This window comes from Camponotus vicinus, unplaced genomic scaffold (assembly GCF_025532165.1).
Source record: "Camponotus vicinus isolate PSW18456_S1 unplaced genomic scaffold, iyCamVici1.0 SCAF_3, whole genome shotgun sequence".
NCBI classification, from domain to species: Eukaryota; Metazoa; Arthropoda; class Insecta; order Hymenoptera; family Formicidae; genus Camponotus; species Camponotus vicinus.
Window position 1 is genome coordinate 14,156,402 of NW_028141967.1, and position 13,378 is coordinate 14,169,779.

Sequence of the window (13,378 nt, forward strand, 5' to 3'; positions counted from 1 at the left end):
TAAGTATATACTAAGAATGCTCTAATGTCCGCCTATTTTGGTTAATAGCAAATACTGAGAATATCTTGTAATATATATTAGAGATATCTATAAAATGTTAACGGTATATCTCTTGTATGTATTATATGTATATATATTCATATAGTATATCATATAGTATATTCATATATGTAATAGAAATACTTTTAATAAATGCAGTAAACGCACACATACTATTTCTCATTTTAATTTCAAATAATCTATTTAATATTCTGAATCCCAACAAGGAATCCAGATTTCTAAACAAATGAAAAATTTTAAATTAAGTCAGTTTATTATAAATTAAACTGACTAAAAAGAAAAAAAGAAGAAACTTTGGAACTCATGTTAGTACCAGTACTTTATGTCCATTTCATCAAAAATTAAGTACGAGTTTGATAGTGCGCGTAGCGGCAAAATGAAGAAACACATGCAATATTATAGAGTATCCTGAAAATATATGAGAAAGAATATACTAATACGAGATATTCTCAAAGTATATTCTGAGAATATATGAAAAATAATATACAACAAGAGATGTTATGGGAATATTCTCAGTATATTACATCTGTAACTATACTCATATTGTATATTTACAGTATGAGTATAGAATATTCGAATGATATCATGTGCTGTGTGGGGAATCATCAGATATTTTTCAAAATGCAAAACTTTGATAATTTGACATCTAAAAATGTTTAATATAAGTTTAAAAAGATATATTAATTATAAAATTAAAAGTAAAATAACAAATATAATTCAATATTAAATGTTTTAAAGGGTACAATAGTTTTTGAATTATAAGCGATCAAAGTTTGCCAATGATATCACATAAAAAGCTAGAAGAAAAAGCTTTATGTGATTACTAGATACATAACAAAGCGTTAGAAGGGGCATTTTCAAATAACAATAACTATATATAAGTTGTGTATATTTAATGATATTTTTAATATTTTTTAAGATAATGAAAAAATAATTATGTTACTACTCTCAATTCGGGAATAATGCGTAATCAGATCTTCGTAATTATTTTTTGTTTGTATAACGTGTTGGGGATTACAATTCTCGGATCTAGATGGCGGCGCGCTTACGCGATCTTTCGGTTAGATGGCAGTAGTTTTTTCTGCAACGATCACTTCTGACTTCTGAGACGTTAATATACTCTCTCTTGTCTTATATACGTACAGTGTACTCGACTCGTTCACGGTAATTTATTAAAAGGATTTTCCTTATTCAGAAGGTGTTATTAATTAAATCGATCCTGCCCTCGAACAGGTTATGGGCCCAGGAATCGCGATGTAAAAACGTTCTCATCATTTCTTTCTCAAAAAAAAAGAAAGGTTAATAACGCGTGTCGAGCGGCGAACGCATCCTCTTCCTTTGTGTTTTGTGATAACTGCAGTAACAGTTAAGTTGTCGAAATGAATTCTGCCGTCATAAGAATCGAGGTGCTAACCCGTGAAAACTACGACACGTGGAAACTGCAAATGCAAGCATTATTAACAAAGAATGATGCATGGATGTACGTGAGCGGCGAGTTATCAAAGCCGGAAGTAATCGAAGGAGATGTGACGACACTAGCTGCCCTGGAAAATTGGAAAAGAGGCGACAATAAAGCTAAGTCCGTCATTATTTTGTCTGTAAGTCCATCTGAGCTGAAATTAATCAAAGGATGTGACACATCACGTCAGGTATGGCAAAAATTAGAGAGCGTTTATCAATCTAAGGGGCCTGCGCGAAAAGCAACATTGTTAAAACAGCTCACGCTGTTACGTATGGAAGATGGCGCAGATGTTAGAGAACATGTTAATAAATTTTTTGATACTGTCGATAAACTCGAAGAAATGGAAATTGAGATTAATAAATACTTGCTGTCGATAATCTTACTTTACAGTGCCGTCTAATTTCGAAAATTTCAGATGTGCTATTGAATCTAGAGATGAATTGCCTACTCCTGAAAATTTGAGGGTCAAAATCCTGGAGGAGTACGAAGCTCGAAAGAATGAATCTCGAATTAATACACAGAATGCCATAGTCAGTGTGAAAGATTCTCGGAAACGACGTCCTCAAATGAAATTCAAGAATGAACGCAAAAAATCAGGCGAATCTAGCGGCAAAGGCGAATTTAAGTACCGATGTCATAAATGTCACGAAATAGGTCATAAAGCTGTCGAATGTGACTTTAAGAAGAAAGATACTGCAAAAAAGGCTGAAGACGTAAGTTTCTTTGCTGATACAGCATTAGAGGCTCAATCCACTGAATGTAGGAAAGGCTGATGCCTCGATAGTGGCGCCACATCGCATTTGTCAAACGACATTAGTGCATTTACCGACGTTTACCAATTCGACAGAGATAAAGTAAATTTAGCCGATAATTCAAACACAGATATCATAGCAAAAGGTACTGCAAAAATTCTTCTGACGTGCACGGTAAGAATAAGAATTTAATTCTAAATAATACTCTACACGTCCCTAACCTGAGGTCGAATTTAATCTCAGTAGCAAAAATAACTGATCGTAAGATGAAAGTAATTTTCAGCGAAAAACATGCCGAGGTTATAAATAGTCACGGCGACGTGAAGATGATTGCCGACAGAATCGGAGATCTGTATTTCGCACGTGAAGCTTCTGAGCATGCGCAAAATATGACTACTGAAGGATTATCTACCGAATCAAAGCCGAATCGTATTTACAGATCACCTGCCGAAACATGGCATAGAAGACTCGGACATCTTAATTACAAAGATTTGTATGCTGCTTGGAAGAAAGGTTTATTTCGAGGAATGAATTTGCCTGAAATCAGCGATGATATGCCATGCGAAATTTGCTTAAAAGGAAAAATGACTGCATTGCCTACAATAAAGAGGTCAGAGAGAAAAGCGATTTACTTGAAATAGTACACACCGATGTGTACGGACCGATGCGCTGCGAATCGCTCGGAAAGTCGAAATACTTCGTTACGTTCATTGACGATGCGACCAGATGGTGTGAGGTCAGATTCTTGAAATCGAAGGATGAAGTATTCGAAGCGTTTAAAGAAGTTAAGGCGCTATTTGAGAATCAAAAGGGGAAAAAAATTAAATTTCTCCAATCTGATAACGGCACTGAATATGTCAATGGAAGATTTGATAATTTCCTGAAAGAAACAGGTATCGCTAGAAGATTGACCATACCATATCATCCTCAACAAAATGGAGTCTCGGAAAGAAAGAACCGGACTTTAATGAACATTGCGAGATGTCTACTAATTCAATCGAACTTGTCGGATTACCTGTGGACTGAGGCTGTTAATACTGCCAATTATTTAAGGAACAGATGTCCCACTTCATCTCTAAATGGTCGAACTCCATACGAAGTCTGGCATAACATTAAACCGGAGGTGAGTCATCTCAAAGAATTCGGTTGTAAAGTTTTTTGTTTAGATTCTAGGATGACCAAAGGGAAGCTCAGTCCTAGGTCTAAGGAAGGCCAATTCGTCGGATACTCCGACACGTCCAAAGGTTATCGGATTTGGTTTCCAAAGGACAGACTTATACAAGTCGTTCGAGACTTAAAATTTGTAGAGAATTACTCAATTCTCGAAAATGTTCCGAATCCAGCAGAACAAGATAATCCGTTCGTCGAGATTCAGGAAATTGAACTGAATAATGATCTGCATGAAATCGACGATGATCTGGATAATGTTCAAGAAGAAATGGAAGGAAAAAAAGTCGAATCCGAGGCCGATCCTCCATTGGAAGCCGTCAAAAGAGGACCAGGTGCACCCAAAATAATTCGCACAGGTCGACCGGGACGACCCAAAAAGGTATATAACATGATTCCCGTAGAGGAAGCCGATTTCACCGACGTAGAGGAAATTTTTATGAGGAATAAGTTCGGGACGGACGGCAAACCATAGATGCCAGTTTCGAGACGCTGCCCCCACCACTACATGTAGAGGAGGTAGCGCACACAAAGAAAGAGCCGTGTCCGTACACGTCGTCCAGCGCTCGGGCGTGTACGGACACGGCTCTTTCTTTGTGTGCGCTACCTCCTCTACATGTAGTGGTGGGGGCAGCGTCTCGAAACTGGCATCACTGCGGCAAACTTCAAAGGAGAAAGGCGCGACTGGTTACACAGGGCTTCTCCCAACGCCCCGGCATTCATTTTTCTCAAACAGTCGCACCTGTTGCTCGACTAAGCACGGTCAAATTACTAATTTCACTAGCAGCGAGATATAATTGTAAGGTAAATCAATTGGATATTACCACGGCTTACCTAAATGGCGAGTTGGAAGAAGTCATTTACATTCGACCGCCGAAGGGCATTGAAAAATCACTCGACATTTTAGTCAATAACAGTCGATTTGAAAAAAGCATCCGAAATAAAGCAAGGACGATGCTGCGACAGATTAAAGAAGGCAACAGGGTCGTCTTAATAAAGCCCTGTATGGTCTACGTCAGGCCGGAAGAGCTTGGCATTCAAAGTTACGCCAGGCATTATTGGAAATGGGAGCAATTCCGTCGAAGTGCGACCCATGTCTATTTCAAATTAAGAAGGGGAAGATTCCTACACTCATTCTGACATATGTTGATGATATCTTGATTTCTTCTCCCAGTGTAGAAGTAATGGACGAGGTGATAAGTCACCTATCAACCAAATTTGAAGTTAAATATTTAGGCGACATTGATTTTTGTCTCGGAATGGAATTTAAGAGACATCAAGGCGTATTTTCTATCAATCAACGGCGTTACATTTTGGAACTCTTGGAAAGATTTGGAATGTTAGACGCGAAGCCCGTCTGTTTACCTATTGAATCCGGCACAGTATTATGTAAGTCCGACATAGAACCATCGGAAGAAGACGCAAAATTACCTTTCAGAGAATTGGTCGGTGCTCTGAATTATTTGGCGTTGGGAACAAGACCCGACATTAGCTTCGCTGTGAGTTATTTGGGTCAGTTCAATAACTGCTTTGATAAAACTCACTGGACAGCAGCGAAAAGAGTGCTCAGGTATCTGAAAGGAACGATGGATCTTGGTATAAGTTATTGCGCTTCTGAAGCTAAATTAATAGGCTATGTTGATGCTGACTGGGGTAACAATAGAAACGACAGGCGATCTTTCACCGGGTTCGTTTTCTGTTTAAATGGTGGCCCTCAGTTGGGAATCGAAAAAGCAAAGAACCGTTGCCCTGAGTTCAACAGAAGCTGAGTTTATGGCGATGACGGAGGCAGTCAAGGAGAGCCTATACTTGAGACGACTGTTTGAGGAACTCGGATTATGCGAATTGATGGATGTCACCATATTCAATGATAATATGGGAGTGCTTAAATTAGCCGAGAATCCTATTTTTCATAATCGCAGCAAACATATCGATCTACGTTTCCATTTTATTCGAGAAGCAGTTACGAGAAGTTGGTAAATATAAAGTATTTAGAATCTAATAGTATGATTGCAGATATTCTCACCAAAGGATTGTTGGGATCCAAGTTGAAAGAATTAATTAGAAGCATAGGTTTACGAGAGATCCGCTCATCGAGGGGAAGTGTTGGGGATTACAATTCTCGGATCTAGATGATGGCGCGCTTGCGCGATCTTTCGGTTAGATGGCAGTAGTTTTTTCTGCAACGATCACTTCTGAGACGTTAATATACTCTCTCTTGTCTTATATACGTACAGTGTACTCGACTCGTTCACGGTGATTTATTAAAAGGATTTTCCTTATTCAGAAGGTGTTATTAATTAAATCGATCCTGCCCTCAAACATAACGCAATTAATATTTTATGAAATCGTCGGAATCAAATATTGTCCTTATTATAAAGTTTTGTTTATTCTTTTATAAATTTCCTTTTATTCATTTCTTGTTCTAATGGAATAAAAATATCGTTACAAGCTTCTTTGTCTTTTACTCGCTTTCTCGAATAACGTAGCGTAATTATGTTGCAAATATATGTTACAAAATGACATGAAGATACTTGTGATTTAGAAAGAAAATTTGATTTGGGATTGAAGAAAAATCTGAAGTTCTTAGGACAAAAGAGAAATTGATTATCTTACATCCTATATGCTGAATTATTATGATGTTCAAAAATATTTACCTTTGCATTTGGGATTGACACAATGGTGAGCACTGTTAAGATACTGCACTAGATTGCGCGGTAGAGTCTCATCGTCATAGCGAACGTCACTGGTTTTGATGACGCGCGCCGCTAGTTCCAATAATGTCGGCGGATTGTGCGTCATGTCGGATACGAATCTCACCACCAGCGGATTGTCTCGTAGAGATAGCTAGATAAAGCGTATAAAATACATTCATTACATATTATGCTTATTTGATATACATATAGAATGTTCCTAAATATGTGCGAAACATTTCGGAAGGTGATTCCTTAGATAATTTCTTGAAAAGAAGGTTCATATATCAATGTCATAAACGGTATAACTTTTGAATTATAAATTTAAAATGAAGAAAATAAAATTTCAAAAAATATATTTTGAAACAATATTAAATAAAATTATAGAAATTATTGGAAATGACTATCTTCACTTATGATACATATATGAATCTGCTCTCTTCCTCATAGAGTGAGGAATACGTTCAAAAATATTAAGTGTATTATAGATTATTTTGCATAATCACTATGCGATTCTTCAATTTAAGGTAAGATTCCAGGAAAAAATCCAAGAGATTCAATTCCGGGACCGAGCGGATCAAAGCCTATCAATATTTTTAAAATTTTAACATTCTATGTATATCTCGAAAACTATTCCATTTAGAACAATGGTATATGAATGGTATATGAACTTTTCTTCAAAAATTTATTCAAGAGAGCACTTCCCGAATTTTTTCGTACATATTTTTTGAGTGTTTAACAGCGTTTTATATATTAATTGTTAAAATAATTCAAACATTTTTTATTTTTCAATAAAATAACATCGAATGAAATAATTGTCAATCAAATTATCTATTTATAATTCTAATCGGAATGCTGTTATATTGACGTTATAATTGAATGACGTGACATTATCAATTTTATTACTAACAGATAATTAGCAAAAATAGATAACACGTGAAGTGAAATTTATTTGTTCAGTTCTCTCTTTCTATTATATAGTTGCAGACTAATTTAATTGTGATAAGAGAAAATAATTGGAAATAAATTATTTGTGACTTACTTCCGTTAGACATTTCAATGTTATTATTTCGGTAGGCAATGTGCGCAATCTATTTTTATGAAGCGATAAAGTTTTTAGATTCGTTAAATTGGCTATCGAACTTGGCAAGCTCTCCAGCATATTATCACAAAGTACAAGAGCTTGTAGGGCTTTGAGTTGACCGAGAGTAGATGGCACCTCTGTTAATCTATTATCTCCCATCGATAAAATTCGTAATCTTTAACAAATCATAATATCCGATTTCATGAAATTAATAAATTATCTTTTATATAAAACAGTATAAATAAAGCACAATTATTTAAATTATCTTTACAAGTAAAGATAGAAAAAATTGAGTTTCATATATTTCAAATTTGCTTTTTATCTCTCTTTAATATTATAACAATTTTCAAATTCTAAAATTTTATATAATAAATATTTATGTCTTTTTGTTATTTGTCTTTCGTTTTTTTTTTATAAAAAATATTTTGGAAGTTGCTTTTAATTATAGAAATGCTTAAAATTAAAGAGTTTCGTAAACATCTAAAATATTAATATAACAAAATGAAGAAGCAAATATATCAAATAAATAAATGATAATTAGTAAATTATTTTTATGATTAATTTCTAATAAATTAATTTTTGAAGTAATGAAGAGAAGACACAAATTATATTATATATTGTAATTAATTGCATTAAAATTATTTTTGGCTTAATACAATAATATATTACAAAAGTTATAAACAGAATGTGATGATATGTACAATATATACAGGGTGGCCCACGTAAAGTGTTACAAATTTATATCTCGGAAACGAAGCAATTTAGAGAAAAATAAACTTAAATTTAAACAGGCCATAAGAGCTAAACGCGGATGATAGTGCGTAAGTTCAACGAGAAAATAAGTTTTTCGTTGAAACTTATTTGTGTGCACAGGGCGCAAATTTTCTTGGTACGATACCAAGCAAATTTAAATAATTCTCAATTCGAGAATTTATTTAATTATTATCCCTCTTTCCCCCTTGTAATGTTGTAGGCGAGAAAAATATCGGGCCGAAAGTCGCTGAATCGGGAATCGAACTTGAGTCTTTCGCTTGCCGGGCGACTACTCTTACCACTGAGCTCAGTGGTAAGAGCAGTCGCCCGGCAAGCGAAAGACTCAAGTTCGATTCCCGATTCAGCGACTTTCGGCCCGATATTTTTCTCGCCTACAACATTACAAGGGGGAAAGAGGGATAATAATTAAATAAATTCTCGAATTGAGAATTATTTAAATTTGCTTGGTATCGTACCAAGAAAATTTGCGCCCTGTGCACACAAATAAGTTTCAACGAAAAACTTATTTTCTCGTTGAACTTACGCACTATCATCCGCGTTTAGCTCTTATGGCCTGTTTAAATTTAAGTTTATGTTTTAATACACAGAGCCTAATTTCTTATAGTTATTAGAGAAAAATGTTTCGGACTAAAGTTGTATGGTTTCGAGGGGTACATAAGATGGTGCCATTAGTTTGACCTTGAAGAGTCACCTGAAGGTCACGTGAAGGTTACCTCCAATTTTTTAAATGGGACACCCTATATGCTTTTGCATATTCTTGTAGCTCATCTCGAGAGCTTTCCAAAACACTATAATTAAGTTAGTTTTCATTAAGTACTTTCCGAGTTATGAGGCTTGAAATCATTTCTTAATTTTACATAAACCATAAAATATCTAGTAAAATATTCATTTTTCGATTATCTTACCTTAATACTTTTATGTACAAAATAAGGAGAGGATCAATTGGTGTAAAGAAAAAACATAGTTATATATATATATATATATATATATATATATATATATATATATATACAGGGTGTTTCATTTTAATACGACCAGTCGAATATCTCGAAAACCAAGCCCGCGAGAGAAAAATATTTCAGACAAAAGTTGTTTGGTTTCGAGGGGGCCATAAGATGGTGACAATGATTTGACCTTGAACAGTCATTTGAAGGTCACATAAAGGTCACCTTAAATTTCTTAAATGGAATACCCTATATATTTTTGCACATTCTTGTAGCTGACATCGAGAGCTTTCCAAAACACTATAATTAAGTACCTTTTCGTTAAGTACTTTTTGAGTTATGAGGCTTGAAATAATTTCTTAATTCTACATAAACCGTAAAATATCTAGTAAAATATTCATTTTTCGATTATCTTACCTTAATACTTTTACGTACAAAATAATGAGAGGAATCAATTGGTGTAAAGAAAACACATAGTTGTTTTGAAGAAAAAATATGTAATTTGCAATTAACAATTCCATATTTTTTCTTAAAAACAACTATGTGTTTTTTTACACCAATTGATTCCTCTCATTATTTTGTACATAAAAGTATTAAGGTAAGATAATCGAAAAGTGAATATTTTACAAGATATTTTACGGTTTATGTAAAATTAAGAAATTATTTCAATCCTCATAACTCAAAAAGTACTTAACGAAAAGGTACTTAATGATAGTGTTTTGGAAAGCTCTCGAGATAAGCTACAAGAGTGTGCAAAAATATATAGGGTGTTCCATTTAAAAAAATTGAAGTGACCTTCACGTGACCTTCAAATGACTCTTCAAGGTCAAACCAATGATACCATCTTATGGCCTCCTCGAAACCAAACAACTTTTGTCTGAAATATTTTTCTCTCCCGGGCTTGGTTTTCGAGATATTCGACTGGTCGGATTAAAATGAAACACCCTGTATATATATACCGGAAAAAATGTATAACTTGCAATTAGCAGTTACATATTTTTTCTTAAGAATAAATGTTTTTTTTACACCAATTAATTCCTCTCATTATTTTATGTATAACAGTATTAAGGTAAGGTCATCGAAAAATGAATATTTTACGAGATAATTTATAGTTTATATAAAATTAAGAAATAATTTCAAGCTTCATAAAAGAAGCACTTAATGGAAAAGATACTTTATTATAGTGTTTTGAAAAGTTCATGAGATAAACTACAAGAATATGCAATGAACAATAGAGAATTCTGTTTAAAAAAATAAAGTTGAACTCCATATTATCTTGGCATATTCACTCAAGGTCAAACAAATGACATCATCTTATATCTTCCTTCAAATTAAACAATTTTTGTTTGAAACATTTTTTCGGATTTTTCATATTTTTCGAGATATTTACTTGGGGCAATTAAAATGAAACAGCCTGTATATCACATTATGTTTATTAAGCTAGAAATCATTTTAACACAATTAATTACGATATATAATAAAATTTATGTGTTTTCTCCTTATTACTTCAAAAACTAATTTATTAGAAATTAATCATAAAAATAATTTACTATTTCTCATTTATTTAGTTAATATATTTATTTCTTCATTTTACTAAATTCTATATACATACACACACACACACACACACACACATATATATATATATATATATATATATATATATATATATATTATATTAATAAATGAATTTTATAAGTTGTTTATAATCATTAATACTTTAATTAATATTAAGGATTTATTAAAAGTCGTAGTTACCTTTGTAGTTTCCAAATATCTTTGCTAATCTCATTGATACGATTACCACCCAAATAAAGGTATCTCAAAAGAGCTAGATCGAGTACTTGATTAGGAAATTCCGTGAGTCTATTGCCGCTTAAATTGAGTTCCCTCAAATTAGCTAAATTTTCGAAATCTTTAGCTAATCCATCATTGGTCAAGTTGTTATGTTTTGCGATCAAACAAGTCAAAGGGCAATCTTCCCAAAAATTTGGCAATTTGGTAAGGCCGCAATTTGAAATATCAAGAGAATTCAGGCTGGTAAACCTATTGATACTGATAGGAAGAGTTGTGAGACGGTTTTGACTCAATAATAAAGTGTCCACGTGCTCCGGGTACTTGGTATTAAGGAATTGTTTATCCATTATTTCATCATCCAGTGACAGATATGATAAATCCAATGTTCTCAAACTGTCCGAATCGCTGGAGTCCGACGTATAGTTTTCCATAATTGAGCTTTAACATTCATTTATTTCAATCTTCTTATTCATTCATATTCGCTTTTATATATATGCTGAAATAGGCAATCAATTATTCAAATAAAAACATCTTATATATATTTAAATAAATTTAAATATTTATAAGTATGTATGTGTGTACGTGTTATAAATTGCAAGCTTTTTGTAGAAAGATTAAATTTACAAAGAATTTATACATATAATTGTTTTAGTATTAATACATTCATATTTATGATATATATGATAATGCATAAAATATATTAATTTATTAATTTAATATTTTGTTTTACTGAAAATTTTCAAGTGTTTTTCAAAATAGTAAGAAAAAAACTAATATAATAAAAAAAATGATAATTTTATATAAAACCGCATCATCATTATCATAATCAGGCAAATATGACGGAGAAATAGTGAAGTATAAACAGTCAAGTATTTTTTGTTGTTAATGTAGATAACATATGACGATGCGAATTTATGTTCAATGTATTATATTTAACATATACTAAATCAATTATAAAGAGTGGGTAAAACTTTAGAGAAATATTTACTTTGATATAAACAGTATAATAATTAGTCAAATGTTATTACGAAACCTAACTATTAAGCATTTCTTAAAAATTATTGACAATTAAAAATAAAATAATTTGTCTTTTACTTGATATTTTCTTAATTATAATTAATATTATAATTAATATTAATATTCATAATTAATATTAATATTATACGCTATGATTTGTAGGCATGTATTCATGCACGTACATACATACATCACGCCATTATCATATGTTTATTACTGTGTTATTATTGTATGTAGAATAATTATCAGAAATCGATAAGATTCTAAAAAAAATTGCTATGGTAAATCACATTCTTGTTGATTAAATAATTTTTTTGTGTAAAAAAACTGTAAATATTTTATTTAAAATAATATAAGAAAAGTATTTTTTTTTAAATACTTTAGAATAGAATCAAATGTCTCTTTAATCACAAATAATTTAACATATTATATTATACCTAATTTAGAGTAAATACATAATTTAGAGTGAATATCATCATGATTATTATAACAAAATTATTATATTATTACATTATTATTACGTTATTATAATTCGCGCAATGATTATCTTGATAATAAAGAAGTAAAAAATGTAAAAATGTTCTAATTTTTTTAATATAAAAACTTTGAAAAATTTTAAAAATAAAAAATTTGAATATTAAATTGAAAAGGTAAAAAATGAAAAATTTACATAAATATAAAGGATATATGTTTTAATTTGATCCATAATTTTATTGGATAAAAATTTACATAATTTATTTTTTTTAATATAAAGAAAACATTTGATGTAAAAAGAAAGTTAGAAACATTAATTATATATTATTTTGTAAATTAAACAATGCAAAATATAAAAAGTGAAATGATGAAAAACAAGTATATAGATCATATTTAAAATGCGCGCGCTGCTACACGCGATTCAACAACGTGATCGACATCATGTTGTGTGATTGTGACTTGCGTGACATCACAAGTTGCACAGAATGTTCTCACACTTACTTATTACTTGTCCACCAAAAGAGACAGTTCCTTGTTACCTCTGCTTAATTAACACTTTCGGAAGACACAATAAATGTATTTAGTTTTAGATGAACGGATTTTGACGAACGCGATTAGCACGAATGAAACGAAAACCAGCGACACTTGGCAATCGGCAGCGCATGGATCACCCCGGTCCCATGATATCTGTGCTTTATCAGCGTTCTCGCCTTTATTTTCTTTATCACCTATCATCGTCGCCGCCGCGTAAGTTGGTCTCCCCCCCCTCCCACAAGCGTCGTAACCATTGACTAAATAATAATATAGAACCATTAAATAATAATATAGAACTATTGAACTGTACATGTACTTGTACATGACATGTATTGGAATCAAGGTTAAGTCAGAAGTATAATATATACAGGCTTTTGCATAGACGCAAAATCATAAGCATAAAGAAATTGATTGATCCATTTTCTTATGGATTAATTAATTTCCTTATGCTTATGCGCTTTAGAGACCTATAATCAGAGATACAGTAATCCATACCGTAAGATTGCAAAAACGTTGCATAGACCTAACATTGAAAACATTGTAATATTGCATAGAAGTTGCGAAATGTTTCTGTAACATTATTGCAAGCTTGCAACAACGTTGAAATGTCCGCGTTTAAA

The 13,378-nt window shown here is 32.2% G+C and overlaps 1 protein-coding gene across 4 annotated transcripts in view; it reads right to left on the reverse strand.

The window, feature by feature from the left end:
* The window catches only part of LOC145969221 (leucine-rich repeat-containing protein 58), a 50,203-nt gene extending 37,211 nt beyond the window's left edge, over nucleotides 1–12,992 (reverse strand). The window contains exons 1-5 of one of the 4 annotated variants that reach the window (XM_083095164.1): nucleotides 12,726–12,992; nucleotides 10,695–11,229; nucleotides 7,177–7,393; nucleotides 6,099–6,288; nucleotides 5,890–6,026 (exon numbers count right to left, since the gene is read on the reverse strand). In XM_083095164.1, the coding sequence (XP_082951290.1) occupies nucleotides 5,983–6,026; nucleotides 6,099–6,288; nucleotides 7,177–7,393; nucleotides 10,695–11,164 (921 nt within the window). In that variant the 5' untranslated portion in view covers nucleotides 11,165–11,229; nucleotides 12,726–12,992 and the 3' untranslated portion in view covers nucleotides 5,890–5,982. Of the gene's footprint in view, nucleotides 1–5,889; nucleotides 6,027–6,098; nucleotides 6,289–7,176; nucleotides 7,394–10,694; nucleotides 11,230–12,725 lie in introns of those variants that run through there. The other 3 variants (XM_083095165.1, XM_083095163.1, XM_083095162.1) reach the window with 3 other exon arrangements.
* Nucleotides 12,993–13,378: the final 386 nt, after the last annotated feature.